Here is a 25346-nt window from a genome sequence, read left to right on the forward strand (position 1 = left end):
CCTGGTGATCTCACCTTACTGGCACTTAGATGGATGGCAACCCAAAGGGCCTTCTCAAGCCTCGCCACTGAAAACATACAAAGTATACTTGTACATCTGTTTTAGCAATGTGCTACACTGTTTGCCAACTTTTGCCCAACTAGTTTTCCCCTCTATTGTATTTTGTATAATAAACCCTACATGAATAACTGTGTTATTATTCATAAAATTCAAAGATGAATCAACACTGTTTGCCACACCAGATGAATTAAGTTGATATTGTGCATTTCGATCCATATTGAATTTTATCAGGTGCTAATTATTGTTTTACCAGAACAACGGCTTAGTGCATCTGTTGTTTAATTCCCACTTCCCTATTCTCAAATGTGAACATCAAAGAAAATAAAACACTCAATCTTAAACAGTCCCTGACAGCAGACCAAGACTCAAGTGCTCAATAGACAAGGCCCTTGCCACCAGTTCTCATATTTCCACAACAATGAACAAACACAAAAACAGCACTAAGCGGCCTTTCCTCCTCCTCAGCTCCCCTTGGCCAGTTGTCTGCCTTGTACTAGAGAGAGCCCTTGAACGCAGCCCTGCTGGGAACACAGCACAGGAGAAAGGATTAGCCTTACTAACATGCTAGCATTTGCAAAAGGGAAGAAAAAAAAAACAACCCCAATACTGTATTTGGTATATGAATAACCAAAATGTTTGAGCTGACAAGAGACCAGGACAGGCCTGTGGCTCCCCGGGAGAAAATGTAGCTGTGATGAGTGACAGGGCTTTCAGGAAATATGTTCACAATCACAGACAGTGAAGGCCATGACCTAGATCGTTTAAGAGCTTGTCTTGTCAAATTATCAAAAGCTTCTTCCTCTCTGAATAAAGAGTGACATAAGTGAGTGTCAGAAAGCTGCAGGCTGACAAGCCAAGCATACAATAACAGAATGCACGTCACATACATGCTGAACACCGCCACTGCTAGCGGCAAATCTTAATGAGAGCGCGGCCAGCCCAGGAGACTTGGGTCCCTGCTGGCACAGCTACTCATCTCACAAAAATCCTTCAGCTCCAAGTCAGTTAGGCTCTGACACGACAACTACAATTACGAAACACAACTTTTTAACAGAATCCTCTGGTGCTTTGTCAAAGCCTCTGTTGTTAGGAGCTGGCCCCCTCAAGTCACTGCAGCAAAACAAAAGATTTAATAAAACAAGCAATATTCATTGATGGTGAATAGCATAAACAATAGAGAATAAAGAGAATAATTTAGTTCAAAATTTTCCAAATAAAAAGATATGGGTAGAAAAGGATTCCAGCTTCTGGACTCAACAATCTTCACTTTCCCATATGTACATTAATGTAATTTTAGCTGCTTTCATGAAAAAGAATGCCTCTACTCTAGAGTCTCATCAGCAGGCTCTTCATAAATTACAGCTATCAAGTCATCTGATTGTCCAGTTACTTTGGTAGTCATTGTGTGTATATACACTATTCCTCAGAAACACAAAATACTTATATAGGATATGATACCAAATATATGTGAAATAAAATTTCTCCTAAAGGAAGATTTTGAAGAGAACATCTTGGGCATTAGCTTTCAGTCAATCATATAAATACACAATTAAAATTCAAGATACATTACTGTTTTAATAGTGCTCATTATATTTCTATTGTATAAAAATGTGTCATTCATGATAAAGAGGAGTCATAAACATACAACAGATACATGTGGCAGTGTGTACACAAGCCACCTAAATTTTTTTTCACCAATCATTATGGAAAGCCATGCATTGGCCTCTATCTCTAAGCTGCCTCCAAAATGAAATCAGACTTCATAAAATCATCTTTCCATCCAAGGTCAAATTTTAATCAATCCCTATACTCTTAATCCTCTGTAGTCAGGGATACTGACAAGCCTAATTTTTTCTTAAAGATATTTCTCTTTGATATTCTCCTTCTAAGTTAAGTGCAGTTATGAGGTCATAAACTTTGTCAGTAGTAGACTACATTTCAGTTCTATTTGAAAATAAAACAGTTCATATTTTATAGGAAATTATATCAAAAGAATCAACCAAAAACCAAATAAATCATACATATATTAAACTGGGTTACCTTAAGGAACCACATTTTCATTAAAAAACTATTTTTTTTAACATTAGAGAATCACAAATCTTTCTGGAGACATCTTGATTGTGATTCTAGACATCTTGATTATAATTCTCGACTACTAACATAAATTAATATTACAAATAGCTGCTAATGCTTGTAGTATACCTGCTAGCTGTTAGCTAAAGGTAGTATAAAGTAAAAGAATATGAGAGCCAGTAAAATGAAGCATAAGGTAGTTTAGGTAAAATCAGTAATTCTAGAGCCAAAATGGTTGGATTCAAATCCTTGGCTCTACTATTTACTATTTGGTTAAGTTCTATATCTCTGTGTCTGTTTTCTCATTGATAAAATGGGGATAACAGTGCCTTTTCAAAGGGCTATTGTGATGGTTAGAGTTGGTAAGTGTTGAAGTCCTTAGAACAACGCCTGACACATAGCAAGACTTAGTTGTATTAATTATTGCTGTGATGACGTCAATTGGCACTCTCCATACTTCTGATGCAAAAACTGATCAATAAGACAGCTGAAATAAGTGAAATCTACTCTATAACAGCTAACTCCTCAGTGTGGCCAAACTTGAGAAAGAAAAAAACTCACAGTTTAAGTGAGCCGCTGATAAGACAGTGAGAAAAAAATCCTAAAGGACAAATAAAAAATATAGATTTTGTTAGGATATAGCTGCTGTGGCTTTCTTTCTATAAAGAACAATTTCAGAAACATAATTGAGCATCTATATGCAATGTATCTGTTTTCCTATTCAACTAAGGTCTACTCAGTAATGTGTTTAGCTGCTCAAAAATACACAGAAAAGAATATTTGAACAGAAAAACCTGACCTCATATTTTATAGTCAATTTTGGAATTAAAACACCTAAAATATCTTGATCAATAACAATATCTTGATAAAAAACAAAAGTATTCCATACCATTCTCAAAATTTATATGCCCTCCTTCAGTTTACTCAAGCTTACTTAATTCCTTTTCTATAATGCTTAAACAATAACTACAACCCCAGCTTCCTTATTAGCTTTTCTTTTCCTTTCTTATAGTAACCGCAATTATAATAAATATTTTAGAATACTTCATTCCAAACTTTTTTCTCTGCAAATCTACATACATGTTTAAATATTTATATTTATATGAAAACAGGATATTTCATATGCTGTTTTGTAATTTATATATTTTTCATTTAAAGGACTAGTAACTTCTTCATATTCAATAATCATTTCTACATCATTTTCCAAATGGCTGAAGAGTATTCCATTATATGGGACATACTATAAATTATTTGAGTCAGCTGCAATGTATATTTGGGTTGCTTCTAATCTCTATTATTATAAACAATTCTGAGAGGAAGATTCTTGCAGCTGTATCTTTGCAAAAATCCATTATCCAAATTTACTTTTCCCAGCACAACTTCCCTAACACTGAGTATTCTTATTGATGCATTTTTTTTCTTCATAATTTGTAAGGGCTTTTTACATATTAGAGATAATTATCCTATTTCATATTTTATAAAAATTTTTCCCAAGCTGTGGTTTGTCATCTAATTTTATTAATGGTCACTGGATGAACAGACATTTTTTTAGTTGAATCTCTTCTCTCTTTTCCTTTATGGTTTCTGACACTGGTGTCTTTGTATTCTAATGAGAGCATTTAATCCAATGCATTTATTTATTGTGAAACTTGATACGGTTGGTCTTATTTTTGTCCTCATACTTTTTATTACACATTCTTGCTGTTCTAATTTTTTCCCTATCATTAGTTATATTGTTTAAGTTTCCTTTGTCTCATTTTAAATTATAAACCTAATTTAAAGTGTGGCTCAGTTGGTTGAGTGCCATACCATGCACTGAAAAGTTGTGTTTGATTCCTGGTCAGGGCACATACCCAGGTTGCAGGTTCAGACCCTGGTGTGGGAGTCAACTGATTGATGTTTTTCTCTCACATCTATGTTTCTCTCTCTCTCTCTAAAATCAATAAAAACATATTTAAGCCTGGCTGGTGTGGCTCGGTGGTTGAGTGACCCACTTACCAAGAAATCACCGGTTTGATTTCCATGCAGGGCAAATGTCCAGGCTGTGGGCCCAATCCCCAGTGAGAGGCATGCAGGAGGCAGCCAATCAATGTTCTCTCTCATCGATGTCTCTATCTCTCTCCCTCTCCCTTCCTCTCTAAAATCAATTTAAAAAAAAGTTATATGACTTTTTCTTTTTGTAATTAAAACAAATACAATTTTATTAGAATTATTTTTGGTCCACATTATTATAGTTTTTAAATTATATTTGTTTTTTGGAAAATTTTTTCTAAAATTTATATTTATAAATTTAACAAACAGATTAACAGAAAGTGCTCAGGCATGTACCCTATGCTTTCCTGGTTTCACTGTTCACTATTGCTTATTTTATTCTCGACTTGTCTAATAAATTCACAATGAACAACAGCTTGGCTGTTCTAGCCTCTAGAGATTTCTCTACTGCCTTCTGGCCTTTAGTACTGCACAGGAGAAATCTGATGCAAACTTGATGTGTGTGTGTGTGTGTGTGTGTGTATTTTCTGTCAGGATGTATGATTTATGTTTGACATTCAGGAATTTCACTAGCATATATCTAGATGTGGGTCTTTTTTCTCCCTCATATTGAGTTTGTGCTCTATTGATCAGAATTTCTTTTGATCATTTTACTTTGGATTCTCTATCTTCTCTATTCACACTGAGGAATGAATTAGGCTTTTCTTGAGTTTCCTCTTATTTCCTATAGTGAGTTCATTTCATTTGGGGTCATCTCTGATTATGTTTTTAATCCATCAATTCTTCATAAATGTCTTCCTTTGGAAGATACCAATGATGCAGGTTAAACTTTAGTAGGCCTTAAGCCATCTTTCTATCCTTTACATTGTAAAATTCTGGAATTTCAACCAAATACTTTTATACAATAGTTAACAAATGAGGAGGCATTGTCAAGCAGAGTTCAGAAAGAGAAAATTCATCTTCTTCATTATGGCAAGAATATTATGATATGACTCATTAAGTTTTCATTATAAATTCTCTTTGCACATATAACTGGTACTTTGGCATTACAGAGATCTGAAGTGTGGTTATAAGGAAAAATACAGTAAAAATGGAAGTTTCTTGATCTCCTTAACTCATAAGAGATTAGGGCATATATAGTTATCCAGGGCTTCAGAAATCCTCTGTGAATGAGCAGAAAGTCCAGTAGAAGGGAAGATGAAAATGACCAAGGTTGGAGGACAGATCTGTCAGAGGGTTTGAGCTTTAAATAAGCCAAAGTTATCTACATAAAGTGGGAGGAGTAATGATTTAGAAGCAGCCATGACAAGTGAGAAAGAGGTTGATTGTAATCAACTTAATTCAGAGGTATATGAATAGTCAAGAAAGAGCAAACAGCAATCATTTGAGAGGGTTGCAGTGGAAACAATATTTTATGTGGAATGCCAGGTTTCAAACCAGATTTAAAACATGGATAGGCCCTGGCCAGTTTGGCTCAGCGGTTAGAGTGATGGCCTGTGGTCTGGAGAGACCCAGGTCCGGTTCCTGCTAAGGGCACGTACCTCGGTTGCAGTTTGTCCCCGGCCCTGATTGGGTCGTGTGGGTGGCGACCACTCGATGTGTCCCTTTCACGTCGATGTTTCTCTTTCTCTCTCTCCCTCCCACTCTATCTGAACAAAATATCAAAAAATGTCCTCGAGTGAGGATAAAAAACAAACAAACAAAAACAAAACATGGATGGGATTGGCTAAATAGTTCCAGCAGCCTGGGGCCAGAATGATTCTGCTTCCAAGTAAGTCCTCATGAAGAACTTCTGGAACAGTGGAAAGACTCTAAGCTTCTTCAAGAGTCAGTGGAACCCAGGTCTGAGTTGGCCCCAAGGGAACTGTGCTCTAATGGGGCCAACTATACTAGTTGGGCAGACTGGGAAAAGATCAATTAGTACCCAGAACCTTCAGCATGTAATTACAAAAACAAAACAAAACAAGACAATAGATCTTGGCAGATTTAGGGGAAAAGGTGCTGAAGTCGGCCACACTTAACCCTACCTTAAAAATTTATATTCACTGGGATTATTAATCCTCAAGGCCATTTTAGATAAGGAGTTTAACATACATTAGAGGCCACAATTAAGATGTTAAGCTGAATGAGCTATAAATTTAATTCACAGCTGATTATATAACCTTTAATGAATCATTCTTAACTGTTCTGTACTAAAATACTTAGTAATGCCTGGCCGGTGTGGCTCAGTGGTTGATTGTTGACCCACGCACCAAGAGGTCACTGGTTTGATTTCTGGTCAGGGCACATGCTGAGGTTGTGGGCCCAATCCCCAGTGGGGGGCATGCAGGAGGCGCCAATTGATATTCTCTCTAATCAATGTCTCTCTCTCATTGATGTTTCTCTCTCTCTCTCCCTCTCCCTTCCTCTCTCTTTAAAATCAATAAAGAAAAACTAGTTTAAAAATAAAATACTTAGTAAATGTCACGATAATGTCTGAGCTCCTTCTGTTATCACAGGCAAATAAGACTATACTTGTAAAAGTTCTTTGGAAGAAAGAAGTAAAAAAAAAAAAATGCTGCCCTGGCCAGTTTGGCTCAGCGGTTGGAGCGTCGGCCTGCGGTACAGAGAGACCTGGGTTCGGTTCCCACTAAGGGCATGTACCTAGGTTGCAGTTTGTCCCCGGCCCTGGTTGGTCGTGTGGGTGGCAACCACTCGATGTGTCCCTTTCACGTCGATGTTTCTGTCTCTCTCTCCTTCCCACTCTATCTGAACAAAAAATGGAAAAATGTCCTCGAGTGAGGATAAAAAAAAAATGCTATTAAATATAACTGCCAAACTAGAAAATCTTGCTAAAAAAATTATAATTGACAACAGAATGCAGAGAACAACAGTATAAAACTAAGACAAATTTATTATTTTTAAGACTTGGTAATATTGAAAAGTAAGTTTAAACTACTTTGAAATGAAATGATAGCTTCTATCTTTATGTTCCATATATTCTCTAGACTTGAGAATCATATTCAACATCACTAGTAGCCTAAGAAACACAAATTAAAACAATAATATACCATTTTCTCCTCCTCTGATAGGGCAGATTTTTTTTTTTAATCCTCACCAGAGGATGTGTTTCATTGATTTTTTTAGAGAGAGAGAAAGGAAGGGAGAGGAGAGAGAGAAACAGCGATGCGAGAAACATCAATTGGTTGCCTTCCATATGCACCCTGACTGGGGATCAAACCTGTAACCTAGGTATGTGCCCTGACCAGAATCAAACTGCAATCTTTTTGTGTATGGAACAACATTCCAACCAACTGGGCTACCCAGCCAGGGCTGATTGAGCACATGTTTTAAAGGTCGATTATTTAGTTAGTGTTGAGAGCACTCTTCAACACTGCTGGCAGTTGGATACTTTGGTACAATCTTTTAGAAGAGTAATTTGACAATATTTATCCAGAATTAAATGAATATATCCTTTAAATACACAAATGAATTTAGAATTTGACTTTCCCAAATACTCTTACGTGTATGGATATATTAAAGATGTTTACTGCCACTGTTTGCTTAAAAAAATGGGCAACAGCCCTGGCTGGTTTGGCTCAGTGGTTAGAGCGTCAGCCTGCGGTCCACAGAGACTCGGGTTCGGTTCCCGCTAAGAGCATGTACCTCGGTTGCAGTTTCTCCGCGGCCCTGGTTGGGTCATGCGGGTGGCAGCCACTCGATGTGTCCCTTTCATGTTGATGTTTCTCTCTCTCTCTCTCTCTTTCTCTCTCTCTCTCTCTCTCCCACTCTATCTTAACAAAAAAATGGAAAAAATGTTCTCGAATGAGGATTAAAAAAAAAAAAAGGGCAGTAATATAAATCTAAGTGTATTGGTAGAGAAGTGGCTGGGTCAATTAGTACATCCATACAATGGAATAAAAGCCACTAGAAAGAAAGATTTTTATGAGCTGATACACAGACACATTCACAAATTTTCCACAGTGGAAAAACATCAAGTTGTAAGTCAGTGTGTAGGACAGTAACCCTATTTTTATTCGTTTAAAAAGGCCCTTTAAAAATCACAATCTCTAACTGTTATATTATTTACATAAGAAGCACATACACCACACATTCATGTTCATGTTCTAGTTTGTTTTGATGTGAAATTTATCTCAACAGAAAGCCATGTCGTTTATTAAGCAAAAGGCTATAAAATACACTTCAATTACAAATAAAATTTAAAAAATGTTTGTGCTTTGTATCATGTCTTAGAGAAGTACAAATTAAAGGGAAATGATTCTTACTTCTTTTTTTCTTTTTTAGATACTTCTATAGTCCTCCTGGTCTTTAAAATTGTGACTAGAACCCCACAGACATTTATAATATGATGCAAAATGATGTCCAAAGTAACAATGTGCTAAAACTTCATGTGCTACAAGCAACTGAAATATTTTCTAATATACTTAAACACACACACACACACACACACCAAAACCAAAAATAATAAAAAACAAAGAAAGAACTAAAATGTACAGATTAAAAATGTGCTGTCTTTCTTGCATAAGACTATTCTGCCAGCAAAAACTATCAACAAGCAGCATCAAATCAGGCTTCATCGGTACACAACTGCTAAGTGTGTATATATTGTCATTTAACTATGCATGAATAGGTACATAAATTTGACATATTACTTATAACATCTCTTTAATTTCAAATTTTATTCAGCAAGCACATTAAGCAAAAGTGGCTAGCAGGGTTTTACAATACTTGTTGATTATACCTTCTGATGAACCATTCCATAGCATCCGTATCCTGATATATTAGAGCACCACTATACATAATCAGTGGCCAAAGCGACATGACTATCATTATATACAGTACAAAGTAAACATTCTTTTAGGTAGGCTGACAGATAGTTACAAATTGGCACACTGCCCCCAAAGCTTGACAACCTAGTTATATGCAGGATACTTACATCAGCATAGTGGCCTAACATATCACATCGGTCACATCGTTTTCTCCAGGAAGGTCTTCCATGACATCTGTGAGTAGAAGACACAGGCAAAGAACAGCCTAAGCAAAAGCGGGCTGGACAGGCATACTGGAGGTGCCCTCTCTCGGAGCAGAGGCAGCAGGGGCGAACTTTCTATGTGGCAGACAAACAGAAAATCTCTTTAGTAAAATGCTTCAGTCTTAAATAGTAGAAGGTTAATTTTTCTTTTTCTGTATAATTCCATAAAAAGTTATTTCCAATTTGAAACCCCAATGAAGGTAAAATCTGGAGCCTAATTATAAAATAAAACAAAATGTCTGAAATCAGAACTTGAACACAAGCTATCTGTATCCTGTGGTTGCCAAAAAGGCTTATTTGTCTGCATGCACTGTCAGCTGGCATCTATTTCTTATGCCTTGCCTTGTAGGAACGCTGGCAAAGTGGAACATGTTTAAGAGAAAGTAGGATGATGAGGATCTGGAACCTAAGTCAGGAAGGAGAGAAAGAGGCAGCTTTGCCGAGAGACGCAAAGACAGAAACGTGAGAGCTGTCTGAAAAATGCGAAATACTATCATTTGGAAGAGTAGATGATAGAAATGTTTGTTAAGGGTTAGTATGTGTCAGGGAACCTCTAAGAGTATTAGTTCTGTGTTGTTCCAAAGGTTGACGTATCTGTTTAATATCATTTACATCGATAAATATTTATGAATGCCTAAATTATAATGTTCTAACAGTGAAAATTATCCTATGGTAAAATACACTGTCTCATCAAGTAGGTTTGGAAGTAAAAGGAGTCTTAGGAATCATCTGATTCATTCTTCTCATTTTACAGACAAGAAAAGGGAGGCACAGAGTAAGAAATGATTTATGTCAAGTTATCCAATGACTGACGGGAAGCCGAAATGGATTTCAGGTTTTTCTGACTCTAAATTTATTGTTTTTTTCTCTATTACTACTCCTCTAGGCTATGACCTACACGAAAAATTAACAAGAAACCTAACACATATATTACCTAAGATTTGAATTCTAAGGTTATAAAGTTTCAATCCTAAGATTTTGATTTTAACAAGGTAGAAACAAACATTTCATATTTCACATACTTGTGGAAAGGGGCAGTTTTTTGACAAATGGCCACATTTGTCACAATTTCTACAGGTAACGTTTTTGTTTGCTGTATAGTATCGGTGGGTCCATCTTCCAGATGATCTATTATTACCTATCTGGGCCTATGGGAAAAAAGAAAATCAAGAGTTAAAAAAATATATATTTTATTCTATTCAAGAGAATTAACAGTCATAGTAGGTTCAATTTAGAACCCAGCAACATGGAACTTTGTGTTCTTAAAAGGAGTTAGAGCCCTTGCCGGAGTGCCTCAGTGGTTAGAGTGCCGGCCCATGGACCAAAGGGTTGCAGGTTCAACTCCCAGTCAAGGGCATGTATCTGGGTTGCAGGTTCAAACCCGGCCCCAGTTGGAGTTATGTGGATAACAACCAATCAATGTGTCTTTCTCACATGGATGTTTTTCTCTTTCTCTCTCTCCCCCAACCCCTCTCTTCCAATCTATCTAAAAATTGATGGAAAAATATCTGTGGGTGAGGATTAATAAAAAAAACAAACAAAACAGAAAACCCAAAAGGGGGTGCTATAAAGGCAACTCTACTATTTGCCTGCCCCCCCCCCCCCATTTTTTTACACTCTTCATATGGCTCCATTTCTTTTGTATCTTTCTCTACTTACAGTTCAGGTCTAGCAAAGGCAGTGATATACATCAGACATTCTGGTGGCATTCAGAGTCAAAGATATTGCTTAACTTCTATATCTGAACATACACCACATTTTTCTGAACGAGAAGCTTGCTTAAATTTTTAGTTAGGGAATGGTGTTTTTCAATGAATTTCTCTTTTATAAAGTTATCAAACCACATGGCTACTGAATACATTCCTTCTATTGAATAGCCTAGGGTTAACGCCTATAAACTGAATTATAATTTCTGAGAGAGAATGAGATTAATTTCCTTCCACCAGAGTCCTTTTAAAAAATACATTCTGCCTACAATGACCCATGCTAGCTGTGCCATATTCTAGCCAAAAGCCAGTATCTTGCAAGAAAATATTAGCGAAGCATATCATATGGATATCTAGAGAGGAATATATAAATGCCAAACGTGCTTTCATCTTGTTTGGCAGAATTCCATCTTTGAAAAAACTTTCATCTTTAACTTATTTTGCTGAATTGGCCACGTAGGCCTCAAGATGTCATAATATAATTATCTCTTAAAACTTCTCTTTTACCAACTTTTAAAATTATTCTCTTTTCTAGCCATCTGCCACAATTAAGACTAATAAACACCTGCCATATCCTAAATATAGCCTAACCATTTCCTTACACTGAAGAAGTAGTTATTTCCGGTGTTGATCTTTAATGGTATCAGGAAATACGAGTTAAGAGGACTCACCCCCCCCCCCACCCCTCCAGAGAAGAAACAGAAGGGATTGGGGACTAATTCATTACGGCAATTAATTGACTGACAATAATCAAGGCTGAACGATGCTTCTGAAAAATTCAATTACCCATATACTGAAATGAAATTTTTTCTTACAAGATACTCAGGCCATTTGCTATTTTTAAAGTTCATTAAGTTATAATGAAGTGAAAGAAAACTAGGAATCAAAAAAATGATTAATCTATTATTCATAACTTTAAAAATAATTTGATTTTACCTCAACGTCTTTGTCACTGATGAACCAGTTTACACCATCTTCTCCTACAAAATAAATAAAATACTACTCAATTTTGACACCTTTAAAATTCTTATAGATTGACAATAAATTATTCAATTTCTTAGTACTGAAATTGAGTCCCAAAGGTATAGTGAGAGATGTGAATACCTTAACCTCTTATCTTGGTTCCACTATTATTTGTGTGGCTCTGAACAAAATGCTTAACCTCAGTTTCCTTACCTATAAAATGGGAATAATAGTATTTGCCCTGTCTACTTAAACATAGAAATACTATGAGATATGTGAAAATGCTTTGAAAACCATCAAAATTATAAACAAATATAACAAAATCAGTAAAGGGACCAAAAACCTAACAGCAGAGGCAGAAAGAAATCTTTATATGAACTCCCCTTAATCTGACTAAGACAGAGCTTTGAGGGTCAGCAACCACAACCCTTCTCCACTCCCTACCAGGTCTCCTGTCAGGGAAGTCACCGACCTTGGTAACAAGGACATCCTCCCTCCCCCAATGTGTAAACAAGCATTATCAAAACCTTCAATCTTCTTTTTAAATATTCTTTATTGATTAAAAAAGTATTTTATTGATTTTTAGAGAAAGAGAAACATGGATGCTACAGCAGAACATCCATGGCTACCTCCTGCACAACCAACTACTGGGGATCGAGTCTGTGACCTGGGCATGTGCCCTGACCCGGAATGGAGCCACAACCAACCAACTGAACCACATGGCAAGGGCAAAACCATGTTCTAAAGCCCTAAATCCTCCCCTTTGTTAAGTTGGTATACAAACCTTTACCTTTGACTATTCAGTGAGTTACTCATTACTGAGTGCTCCCCTACTTTGTCTTTTCTTTTTTTTTTTTCTTTATTAATTTTTTGTAAGAGAGAGAGGGAGAGGGAGAGAGAGAGAAATATCGATGAGAGAGAATATCGACTGGCTGCCTCCTGCATGCCCCCCTGAGGATTGGGGCCACAACCTGGGCATGTACCCTGACTGAGAATTGAACCAGCGACCTCTTGGTGCATGGGTCGATGCTCAACCACTAAGCCACAGTGTCCGGGCTCTCTTTTCTCTTATTAAGCTCTTTATTGTCAATTAGCTTGCATCCCCCCACCCCCACCATTTTCTAAGCAGTTACAGGAAAGGTTTTTCATTCCAATATCATTATTAACTGCCTCCACTAGCTTCCCACTGTAGTTAACTTCCATTATAACATTTTTTAAAAATTGGACTTTGAACACTATCATCTCATTATTAAGGCTAGGGAATTCAGTACTGGTGTGTGTGTGTGTGTGTGTGTGTGTAACTAGCATCAGAAATAATGAAATAAAAAAGCAAAATAGAAGGCCAAATATCCTGAAACCATTGATCTAAAAATAAAACTAGAAACCTAGGGGTGTGGGGAGCCCTATGTTTTTCTTTTATCAGCTGTTTTCTTCTCTTTGCGCTCTCCTTGACAAAATAGCACATGGTTGCATTCCTTTGGTCCACCTATGGCCCAGGAGGAAGGGACATATGACTAATGCAGAAGCTAAGGCATCAACAAAGGACTGAAAGGTTTTTTTCTCCCCCCAAAGCAAAGTTAAGATTTCCTCCTTCCTCCTATCTACTCTTCTTCTCTATCTCAAAAACACAAATTGAGCTTGACTCTTTTCTTTGAAAGAAATTTTGAAGAGACATGAAGTAATCTACATTTTCCCAGGCCTACCAGGAGTAAGTGTCTAGAGATATATTTTAAAATAAAATACTTTTACTGAGAAAACCCAGGAGGCTGCTTTACAAAAAGACCAATCCATACGAGAGCAGAGATGCTGTGCTGATGATTATTTCCTTTGTAAAATTTGGAGGCTGCATCCATATATTGAGAGTGGAGAATACATTAAATAGCAGCAGCTCCCATTCCTTCATCATCACCATCCATGCTATTATTCTTCATTCAAAGGATTCATCTAAGAAGCAAGCTTTGCTGTAGCTTTCAAAGCTGCCTTTTGTATCTCAATGTCCTTCATCATTAAAATTCAAAATGACCGCTTAAACTCACTTTAATTATAAAACTGACTTCATATTGTCCTTAAAAAATGAAATTCAAAACCAGTGAAATGCAAAATAGCAACTGTTGCCACCCTCAATCCCTGATAAATCTACACACAACAGGGAACAGGGAAAAAAGGGGAGGTTTGAGAGAGGGCACTCCCTTAGATTGTTTTAACATTCCTGTGGAATTCACCAATATTCTGGGTTAAACACTAATTCCTTTTCAACAAGCTACAGTATATTCTTACTATAGAAAACCTGTCGACAAGTACACAAAATAGGTTTTAAATGCAGATTAAATGAGTTCTTAGTGGAAAACGAACAAGGATATAATCAGGAACACATAAATCAACTCTTGGTCCTACCCATGGTTCCAATTTTGGTTCCATCTTGGAAATGACAGCTGACTCCTGCCCTTGCTCTTTTATCTATCCTATTTGCCTAACTCCAAGTCCAAACTTAATGAGAGCTTTTGTCTAAGGGGCAAGTCATTAGAACTTCCAAAGGCAGCCAGTTGTCCACTGTGTAAAATTCCTGGCAGAAACCTAGGTTTCAGTTTTAAACCTATCTCTTATTTGCTGTGTGGCTCTGGCAGGTTATTTATCCTCTCTGGGTCTGTATAATAATGCATTGGACTAAACGGTATCCATGGTAACTTCTAGAACTAAATTTATGATTCTACCAGATTTTCATTCATTCTGGAATCAAATATATTGTCATTTAGTCTAGTTACTTACATCCTTCAGGTCTTTGCAAACGGCACAGGGTTATCTTGCTTTAAAGACAACTTTCTACAGGGCCCAGGATTACTCATCTTCCATGTATTTCCAATGCAATTGAATATAAAATAGGATTGCCCTAAAGATGCCTCCTATCAATTTTATCTGCTTCATAGCCTTGTTTTGCTAATATCAAGCCTGTGATTACTTTCAGACTTCGAACTTGTAATTAAAGCAAAGCAATAGCTGATAACTCTTTCTTTGCATTATATCAACTCAGTTTAACAAGCACTTATTGAAAGGTTACAATGAGCAAGGTGCTATAGTGCAAATAAAGGTGAATAAGAGCTTATAACCCAGTAAAACACAAAGAGACAAGTGAAAAAAGTAAGGAGTAAGAAAAGAATAAGAAAATACCATGCTAAGAGTAGAGAAAGAAGAGCTGTTTGAATTTAAGGGAGAAGGGAAAAAGTCACAGAAGGCTGTGCCATAAATGAAATGCTACTGAAGTATAATTTACATATTATAAAATATACCCATGTAAAAAAAAATACAGTAAAATGCTTTTTTTTTTTTTTTATCCTCACCTGAGGACATTTTTGCATCCATCTTCAGACAGAGAGGAAAGGAGAGAGGGAGGAAGAGAGAGAGAACATCAATGTGAGTGAGACACATCGACTAGCTGCCACCCACACGACCCCAACAGGGGCTGGGGATGAACTGCCACCACAGTACCTGTTCTTAGGGGGAACTGAACCCAGGACTCTCTGGTCCGCAGGCCGATGCTCTAACCACTGAGCCAAACCGGCCAGGGCCAATATGAGGCATTTTGACAAATGTATATATCTGTGTATCCACCACAAAACTCAAATGTAGAACACTTCCATCATCCAAAAACATTATCTTGTACATACTTGCAGTCAATCTCCTACCCCAGGCAACCAATGATTTGCTTTCTGTCATGATAGATTCATTTTGCCTGTTCTAGCACCACATAGAGGATGAGGCAAAAGTAGGTTTACAGCTGTGAGTACATGAAACATGAACTTTATTCTTGTATTAGTTATTAACTACTGTATTATTTTCCACACAAACAACTGTAAACTTACTTTTGCCCCACCCTGTATAAATATAATCATATACTATGTACCAGTTTGTGTCTGGCTTCTTTTACTTCTGAATATTTATGAGATTCAACCATGTTGTAGGGTAGTAGTAGTTTGTTCCTTTCTAATAGCTGAGCAGTATTGAATTGTGTGGATATAATAGTTTAGCTGTTCATCTCCTGATGAACATTTAGGCAGTTATAACTATTCTAGCAGAAATCTTCCTTTTAATTGACATAAGTTTCATTTATCTTTGGAAAATACCTAGGAGTAGAATTGCTAAATATGGTAAGCATATCTTGACCTTTATATGGAACTGGAAAATTTTTCCAAAGAGGTTGTGTCATAGTACATTCCCATTAGCAATGTATGAGAGTTCAAGTAGCTTCATAATCTCATCAATACTTGGAATTGTCAGGTCTTTTATTTTTTTTTCCCCCAAGGATATGTTTTTATTGATTTTTTTTTTCCAATCCTCACCCCAGGATTTTTTTACATTTATCTTCAGACAGAGTGGGAGGGAGGGAGAGAGAGAGAGAGAAAGAGAGACAGAGAGAGACACATGTGAGAGAGAGACACCGAATGGCTGCCACCCGCACGACCCCAACTGGGGTCAGAAACTAACCACACTGAGGTATGCGCCCTTGGCCAGAATTGAACCTGGGACTCCCCTGGTCTGCAGGTTGATGCTCTAACTGCTGAGCCAAACCGGCCAAGGTTTTATCGATTTTTTTTTTTTTTATCCTCACCCGAGGACATTTTTTCATTTTTTGTTCAGATAGAGTGGGGGGAGGGGTGAAACATCGACGTGAAAGGAACACATTGAGTGGCTGCCACCCGCACGACCCAACCAGGGCCGGGGACAAACTGCAACCGAGGTACATGCCCTTAGTGGGAACCAAACCCAGGTCTCTCTGGACCGCAGGCCGACGCTCTAACTGCTGAGCCAAATCGGCCAGGGCTATTGATTTTTTTTAGAGAGAGAAAGGGGGTAGAAGAGAGAAAGAGACAGACAGAGAGAGAAACACTGATTGGGCTGCATCTAGAACGAGCCCTGATCGGGATCGAATCCACAACCTAAGTATGTGTCCTGGCTGGGAATCAAACCTGCCACCTTTGCTGCATGAAATGACGCTCCAACCAAACCATCTGGCCAGAACTAGAATTGGCAGTCAGTCTTTTAAATTTTAGCTTTAAAATGGGTGTGAAATAGTATTGCATTAGGATTTTAATGGACATTACTCTGGTGACTAATGATGTTGAGCATCTTTTATGTACTTATTTGCGATTCATACATCTTCCAAAAACTGTTCAAGTTTTGGTCTATTTTTAAATTGGCTTATTCTTATCTTTTTATTGATTCCTGAGTTCTTTCTTTTATCAGACATGCGATCTGCAAATATTTTCTCCTGTGTGGCTTGTCTTTTCATTTATTTTTTAAACAGTATTATTAGGAAAGCAAAAGTTGTAATAAATTTGAAAAATCTTCCCTTGACAATTAATGTTTTATGTCCCAAAGAAATATGCCTATGCAAGGTTACAAGCACTTTCTGTGTTTTCTTCTAAACTTCTATAGTTTTAGCTTTTTATGTTTAGTTATTACCCATTTTTCCCCCATTTCATTTGCTGGAAAGATTATCCTTTCTTCATTAAATTACCTTAGCAACTTGTTGAAACTCAATTAACTACATACATGTGAGTCAAATTCTGGAAGTTCTACTAAGTTACACTGAGGTATATGTCTATCATTATACAGTATTACAGTCTTTATTACTAAAGGTTTATTTTAAAATTTTGAAATCGTCCTGGCTGGTGTGGCAGGTGGTTAGAGCATGGATGCAGGTTCAAGTACTGGTCAAGGGCATGTACCTGGGTTGCAGGTTCGTACCTGGCCCGGGTCAGGATCGTGTGGGAAGCAACCGATCAATGTGTCTCTCTCACATCGATGTGTTTTTTTTTTCCTCTCTCTCTCTCCCCACTTCTCCCTTCCACTCTATCTAAAAATCAATGGAAAAATATTCTCAGGTGAGAATTAACAAGAGTAAATAAATACAAATAAAAACCAATGAAAAAAATATCCTCGGGTAAGGATTAACAACAACAACAACAACAAAACTTGAAACCATGTAGAGTAAGCCTTCCAACTTTTTTGTTCTTTTTCAAGATTGCTTTGGCTATTCTAGACCCTTTTGATTTCTGTATAAATTTTAGAACAAATGTCAATTTCTACAAAAAGTCTGCTTGCATTTTGACTAATACTGTGCTATACCTATAGATCAGCTTAGAAAGATATTTTAACAATATCAAGTCTTCTAAAAGATGAATATGGTGGACTTCTTCATCTACTTTTGTCTCTTTCATTTTTTTAAGCAATGTTTTATAGGTTTTAGTGAACATGTCTTGCATATATTTTACTAAATTTATCCCTCAGTATTTCATGTTTCTTTGTTATTGCAAATGGCTTATTTTTAATTCCATTTTTCAATATTTGGTAACAAGTTTATAAAAATACAGTTGACTTTTGCTTACTCACCTTGCATCCTGCAAATTTCTCTCACTTTCTGTTAATATGGTGAATTAGTGATATTAAACCAACCTTGTATTCTAGGATTAAACACTTGGTTATGATGTAGTATTCCTTATAATATACCTTAGCCTGTAAACCGAGCGGGACGTATTTACACATCCTAGTGAAAGAGTTCGCACCCGTTATATGCTGCATAATTAAAAAGGGAATTCCCCGGTTCACAGGTTAGAATTCAATGCTTAGTATTTCATTAAGAATTTTTACATCTGAGTTCACGAAGGATATTGATTCATATTCTTCCTATAATGTCTTTGCCTGGTTTTGATATTGGGGTAAAACTGGCCTCAAAAAGAGTTGAGAAGCACTGGGAAGAACTTATATAGGACTGGTATGATTTCCTCCCTAAATAACTGCTAGAATTAATTCATCAGTAAGTAATCTAGGCTGTAGTTTTTCTTGTCTGTGGGCCAGGAATTTTACTCATAGAAAGGATTCAAAATAGTAATTCTATTTCTTTAGTAGATATGGAGCTATTTACATTTTCTATTTCTTCTTGGGTCAGTTTTGGTAATTTGTAACTTTCAAAGAGTTTGTCTATTACTTCTAAATTATCAAAATTATTTGCATAAAGTTGTCCATAATAGACTCTTATACATTTCTTTTTATTCTTAATTTGTACTTAAGCCCATCCAGTAGTAAATTATCTCAAATATTATATATTTCAGTTCTAGAAGTTCCATTTGGTTCTTTTTCATATCTTCAATTTCTCTGATTATATTTATGTTTTCCTTCACACCTCTGTGTATATTTATAACAACTGTATTAATTTTAAAGTCCTTGCCTGCGAATTTCATTATCTCTTAATAGGAGCACAAGTATATAATAAGTTAACAGAATATGGCTGGAATCAGAAGTCTTCTAGTATAAGATTTTAATAGAAAAGATGAAGGAGAACACTAGTAAAAGGGAAAGGCACAAACAACATAATGAAAGAAGTAAAAGAATATAGTAAACAGTATAGTTTGATTGGAAATAAGGGTGCAATAATTCCTTTACTAGAAATTTCCATAGCACTTTTTTATATAAGGAATATTGAGAAGTACTATTGCTTATAAGAAGCTTTTTACCTGAAACACATATGAAGACTTCATTAATATTAAACCTATTCTTCCAACTAAGAAGTTTTCCATGTCCCCTTTCATGTTAACTTAAAAACTCCTCTAGCACCCCGCCCGGTTTGGCTCAGCAGTTAGAGTGACAGCCTGCGGTCCAGAGAGACCCAGGTTCAGTTCCCACTAAGGGCGTGTACCTCGGTTGCAGTTTGTCCCAGGCCCTGGTTGGGGTTGTGTGGTGGCAACCACTTGATGTGTCTCTCTCACGTCTATGTTTCTCTCTCTCTCTTCCTCCCACTTTCCCTCCCGCTCTATCTGAAGATAAATGCAAAAATGTCCTCAGGTGAGGATAAAAAAAAAAAACTCCTGATTTCCTCCTGTGTGAACTCTCCAAGGAACAGTACAGCAAGACTCTTTCTATCAGAGTAGTAATGTTAAAAGCAGAGATAGTAAAACAGTATTACAGTCATCCCTTGCGATAGAGTGAAGCCGTGAAAGTTGAAGCACAAAGTGGCGAGGGACGACTGGGTATAAATAAAGAATCCAGTTCGTGGAAATTCATTTATCCCAGTAGAATCTGGAACTGATTAACTGCAATAGACAAGGGCCGACTGTATAGGGTGGTCTGTTAACACCAAGCAACAACCGGAATATTTAATAATCTTTCCTGAAATAACCTTTAAAACAAAAAAGCGAACCCAAAAGAAAAGTGAACCCATAAACTTGAACAATTTCTCCTATTTGTGGAACTATTCTGCTATCTTTCTCTTTCTTACTGCATGGTAATAAAGATAAACATCTTTCACATTTATATGGTGATTCAGAGTCTATAAATTGTTTTAAATACTTTATCCTCGGAACAATCCTGTATATTATGGTTACACAAATGTTCACTTTTCTGTATGTGCTACTTACAAAAAATGGCAACTGGTGCCTTCTGTGAAATTTAGTGCTAATATAGCTATTTACCCATAAGTCTGCATTCAGTTTTCAAAGGATCTAAAAAAAAGTCTGGGCAAGATTTTTTAGGATAAAAGCCACTTCATACTCTGCTTCAGATATTCTTAGTCTGCCTACATTCTGGTGGGTGGGAACAGCTGAAGATTATTTCTTTGCTGAAAGAGCAGTGATAGACGGTTAGAGAGCTAGTTCTCTCTCTACCTTTGGGATAATTTGACAGGAAATAGGAGTTAGTAAAATGTTTTCTCAAAGATTACAGAAGGACTCAGTTTAGCACATTCAGCTGGTCGTTTGCAGTACAGGTGCCAGGAACTAAGAATTGTTTCCTGAGCCCAATACCCTATAGCTCCTCCTCCTCCTTCTTCTTCTTCTTTTTAAAAATATTTTTCCTTTATTGATTTTAGAGAGAGGAAAGGAGAGGGAGAAAGAGATAGAAACATCAATGCAAGAGAACATTGGCTGGCCACCTCCTGCATGCTCCCCACTGGGGACTGGGCCCACAACCTGGGCATGTGCCCCAACTGGGAATCCAACTGGTGACCTCTTGGTGCATGGGTCGATGCTCAACCACTGAGCCACACCAGTTGGGCTATAGCTCCTTCTTACAAGGAATCCATAGCTGCCTTACATTTTCTAGATATCCTAATTTGTAACATCTAGAATTGTAAATGTCAATACATTTAGTGAGAAGGTATGTATTTTATGATTTCTCAGCACACAATGGACTAGAATTTAATATTCAGCAAATCAGATATTAAAAACTTATTTTACCACTACTCATTATTTAAGAATGTAAATGCAACTTTCCTCAAATTGTAAGATGTTTTCATTTAATATGGTGTCAAGTTAATTTCCAATAACTATTTACTGAATATCTCTCATGTAAAAGACAGTGTAGGAAACAGAAAAATGACTAAGACACAGTGTTTGTGATAGAATAATTTGTGCTATTGTTGGTTTAAAGAATCTAAAAAGCACTAAGTTATTTAGTTTACTAAATAACTACGATAATTTTATTTTTTAAAATAAAAGGATAATTTAATTAACAAAGTTTTAAAAAAAGACAAAATGTCCACTATCATTTGGAAAATAGGCTATTTAACAAGAATACTGAATATAGTCTAGCAATGAGCAATTAACTTATAATGATGACTATGTTGCCTGTCTTTCTTACAATATATGTCCTTTAGTAACTGTTTTCTTCCCAAATAATCTGTGAGTCTATCAATAGGGACTGGGAAAATCCCAGACACTGGTTGGTATATACATGCAATCACTAAGGCACCAAGATTGTGGGTCTTCTGGATGTCTAATCACTCATTTGCAGTACACAGTCCAAACTGACTCATGAGATGGCACTCTTTCATGCATCCAAATACAGTGAAATGGTCAAGAAAACAAAGAGAAAAGTAGAGAAGATCATGCATAAGCCTCCCACCAGATAACTTGAGGTTAAATAATTTGGCAGTTATAGCATAAAAGACACATTAATAATATGACATTTCTAAGTTTACTGCCCACAGTCCCTTTTTACATACCTAATATTTTAAACCAAAAGGTCCTGTAATTTAACACTCCCAGTTCTTTCCCTTCGCTGTACTTCAGCTCATTTTATTCCCTTAATCTCCAACACTGTTTCCTTCTTTGCCCAATTTTCCACCTCACCCATCCAATTTCCATGATTACAAATCTGAATATCTTTTAGGGCTCAGTTCCTCAGCAAATGGACAATAGTCAGTACTTTTGTCACTTGATCTCTGTGAGCATTTACAATTGTCTTAGCTGATGTAACAAAACACTCTTCCAGTTCTTATCTCCCTTGTAGGTTTCCTCTTCTTCCATTGTTTACTATCAAGTAACCAAATGTTCTACTCTTTGCTTTCCTTCTACTCATTCTACATTCTTTGCCCCAGGTTATGTCATACTGTGCCCACAGTGGAAACCAAATCTGTATTTCTAGGCCAAATCTTTTCTTGAGTTCCTGATCTATGGGACATCTGGATTAGATAATTTACAGATAATTCAAACTCATAATTACTAAAAACAAATGCTTCTCTCTGTTGCTTGCATTTCTCTCTTAAAAACAAACAATCCTACCTCTCCTCCTTCTATCTTAGTCTGTTTTCCATATCAAAAACCTCAACTCTTCCCTCTTACTTTTCATGTAATTTTTCACCACATTCTGAAAACTCTCTATCCATAACAACCTCAATGCTATTGTGTTGGCCCAGAGACATTTAATTTCTTAGCTAGAGTATTAAAATAGGTTCTATCTCTAGTACCACAACCCCTTTTCCATTTCACTGTTACTGAAGCAATATTTCTAAAATGGAAATATGAATACATTCTGCCCTGAATGGTCCCTCAATACCTACAGAATAATTGTGAAACTCTTCTGCAGGCCATATAACACCTTCCAGCTTTGGCCCTTATCTAATTCTATATCTTCATCTTCCTGGTCCCAATACTCCAGGTATACCTAATAACTTCCTCAATATATACTGCTGTTCTCTATAACTCTGTCTACGCATATATCCCCTGGAACACAAACCTAATTTCAACCATGGAACTAAGACTTGGATCTTCAAATACCTAATCACATGTTACCTCCTACATTGAAGTCTTCCCTGATAACCCTTCAAAAGCAGAGCTGATCACTGTCAACTCTATAACCTCTTGGACGTTAATCATGTAATTTCTATTTCTGTATCTTCCAAACACCAAAGCACAATTGTTTAGTTATCACAGGCACTCATGTTTACTGAATGAATTACTTAAATAACACTTTTTTGATTTCTCTCTGGTAGAAGTATTTTCTACCTCACATGAATGCAGGGAACAGAATGACAAACATCAGAGGGAAGGGGGTAGGGGGACAGGAAGGGATAAATCAAAGAACTTATATGAATAACCAATGGACACAGACAATAGTGTGGTGAAGGGAGGGGAGAAGGGGGGCAATGGAGGATAAAAGGAGAACATCTGTAATATTTTCAACAATAAAGATAAACTTAAAAAAATAAAAAATTAAAGGCATGTTATTTATGTCTTAGGCTAGCAAACACTTCTAAATCTTGTATTAAGAAGTATATTAATAAATATTTTCTTTCCTTCACTACATCATAATTTCTCTATGGACCGAGGCCTATCTGTTTTGTTTATCTATCCAGTTATAAGCACATCTTGCATACTTCAAATTACACTAGAAAAAAAATTTTTTTAAAAAAGGAAACATATTCATATGCACACTTGTATGAATAAACATTTTTCTAAACTGGTGTACATAAGTCAATTAGATAACTTAATGAATAGTCATTGTGTATATAAAAGTTCAATAAGACTTTTAAAACTTGAACTTTTAAAACTTGAAGTTTTAAGACTTAAAACTTGGAATTTCCGTAGTAAGCAACTCTAGGAACTAAAAAAACTTTAAAAATCAGTTACTGAATAACAGTTGGCAGACACAAGATGTACACCAAATATAAGATAACTGGATATTTACAGATAATCATGCCTGTTCCTAGCCAGTGTTAATGGGTTAAAGATCACAAAGATGAAGCTGTCATATTATTTATGTCATATCCTTTCCTGAGCCTACTTCTACTATACCAGATTTCCCCCTGGGATCTTCTCACTTCTAATAAGCAACAGAGCCAGCCACAAATGAAGTTACTATTCCCAACTTCATCAGCAGCATCTGTTATTTCAACGGAAACTTTTGAAATACACACAATGCCACATGCAAATCCCCTGTGGGTTGAGCCACTTTATTCAACTTGTATTCTTGTCAAACGGCTCTTTATTTCTGTCTTGGTTTTCTCTAATTTATAAATTTCCATTTAACATTGGCCACAAAACCATTTTAGTCGATAAAATTTTGTACTAGCAATAATTTAAATAAAGCAAATTTTAATAGAAGAATTTGCAAGTTAGTCATCAAACTGTTCATTTTATTTTAAATCACATTAAATTTACGAGAAACAATATATATTTTTAAATGTATGTAAACGATAAATGGAGATTTAGCTTTTCTTTTTTTAGAGGTAGAGGAGGAAGAAGAAAGAGGAAATAAACACAGGTGCTTAGCACAGGGTTATAGAGAGCTCTTGCAAAGTTATCAGTCATATAAAGGCTTTTGTGTATCACCAAATAGACAGACAAGACAGTTAGACTCAAACATACAGTTCTCTCTCAACTCTTATTCCCTGTCCCAAGGATGTAGTCAGTAAACCTGACTAATGTTTATTTAGAAATAAAAGACCCCTCAAATGAAACTAAGTAACAAGAATAAAAGGAAAAAAATATGAACAGAAACAATCAATTCAGTGGGATTATGGGAGTTGTTTTTTCTTTTTAAAGACAATATTTTAATAAACAAAGATGTTTCAAACTTTTCCCATCCCATCTGGAAGAAAAGTTCTCACTAAATGTACAATATCCAAAGTGTTACTGTTAAAAGCAGTTATTAGAAAAGAGAAAATAATACAAACATAAATGTTCACTTTTAGCTATTATTTAACCTCAAAGTCAGAATGAGCTTTATGTTCACAGATTTTAACTTTGAAGGAAGGCCTAATACATACTTGCTTTCTTCATGTTAAAAATTTTGAAATTAAGATACAATTCACATACCATAAAATTCACACTTTTAACACATACAATTCAATGTTTTTAGGATCTTCACAAGGTTGTGAAGCTCTTTAATTCCAGAATATTTTTATCACCCCCCAATAAGCCCTCAACACCAGTTAACAATTACTCCCCATTCTCCCTCTCTCCAGTCCCTGGGAATTACTAATCTACTTTCTGTCTCTATAGATTTGCTTACTCTGGACATTTTGTATAAATGAAACAAACAATATGTAGCCCTTTGTGATTGGTTTCTTCCACTTAGCAAAATGTGTCAGTATATCATCGCTTTATATGGCCAAGTAATAATCCATGGTGTGGATATTATTTTATCTATCCATGCATCATTTGATGAATATTTGGGTTATTTCCACTTTTTGATTATTAGGAATAATGTTACAATGAACATGTGTTTACAAATTTTTGTAGAAATGTATA

The 25346-nt window shown here is 36.2% G+C and overlaps 1 protein-coding gene across 2 annotated transcripts in view; it reads right to left on the reverse strand.

Moving 5' to 3' along the window:
- ZCCHC7 (zinc finger CCHC-type containing 7) overlaps positions 1 to 25346 on the reverse strand; it is a 219474-nt gene that overhangs the window by 32705 nt on the left and 161423 nt on the right. For both annotated transcript variants that reach the window (XM_036260298.1, XM_036260299.1), the window contains exons 3-5: positions 11800 to 11843; positions 10180 to 10305; positions 9062 to 9232 (exon numbers count right to left, since the gene is read on the reverse strand). In XM_036260298.1, the coding sequence (XP_036116191.1) occupies positions 9062 to 9232; positions 10180 to 10305; positions 11800 to 11843 (341 nt within the window). The remainder of the gene's footprint in view (positions 1 to 9061; positions 9233 to 10179; positions 10306 to 11799; positions 11844 to 25346) is intronic.

The sequence above is a fragment of the Molossus molossus genome, unplaced genomic scaffold (assembly GCF_014108415.1).
Source record: "Molossus molossus isolate mMolMol1 unplaced genomic scaffold, mMolMol1.p scaffold_m16_p_14, whole genome shotgun sequence".
NCBI classification, from domain to species: Eukaryota; Metazoa; Chordata; class Mammalia; order Chiroptera; family Molossidae; genus Molossus; species Molossus molossus.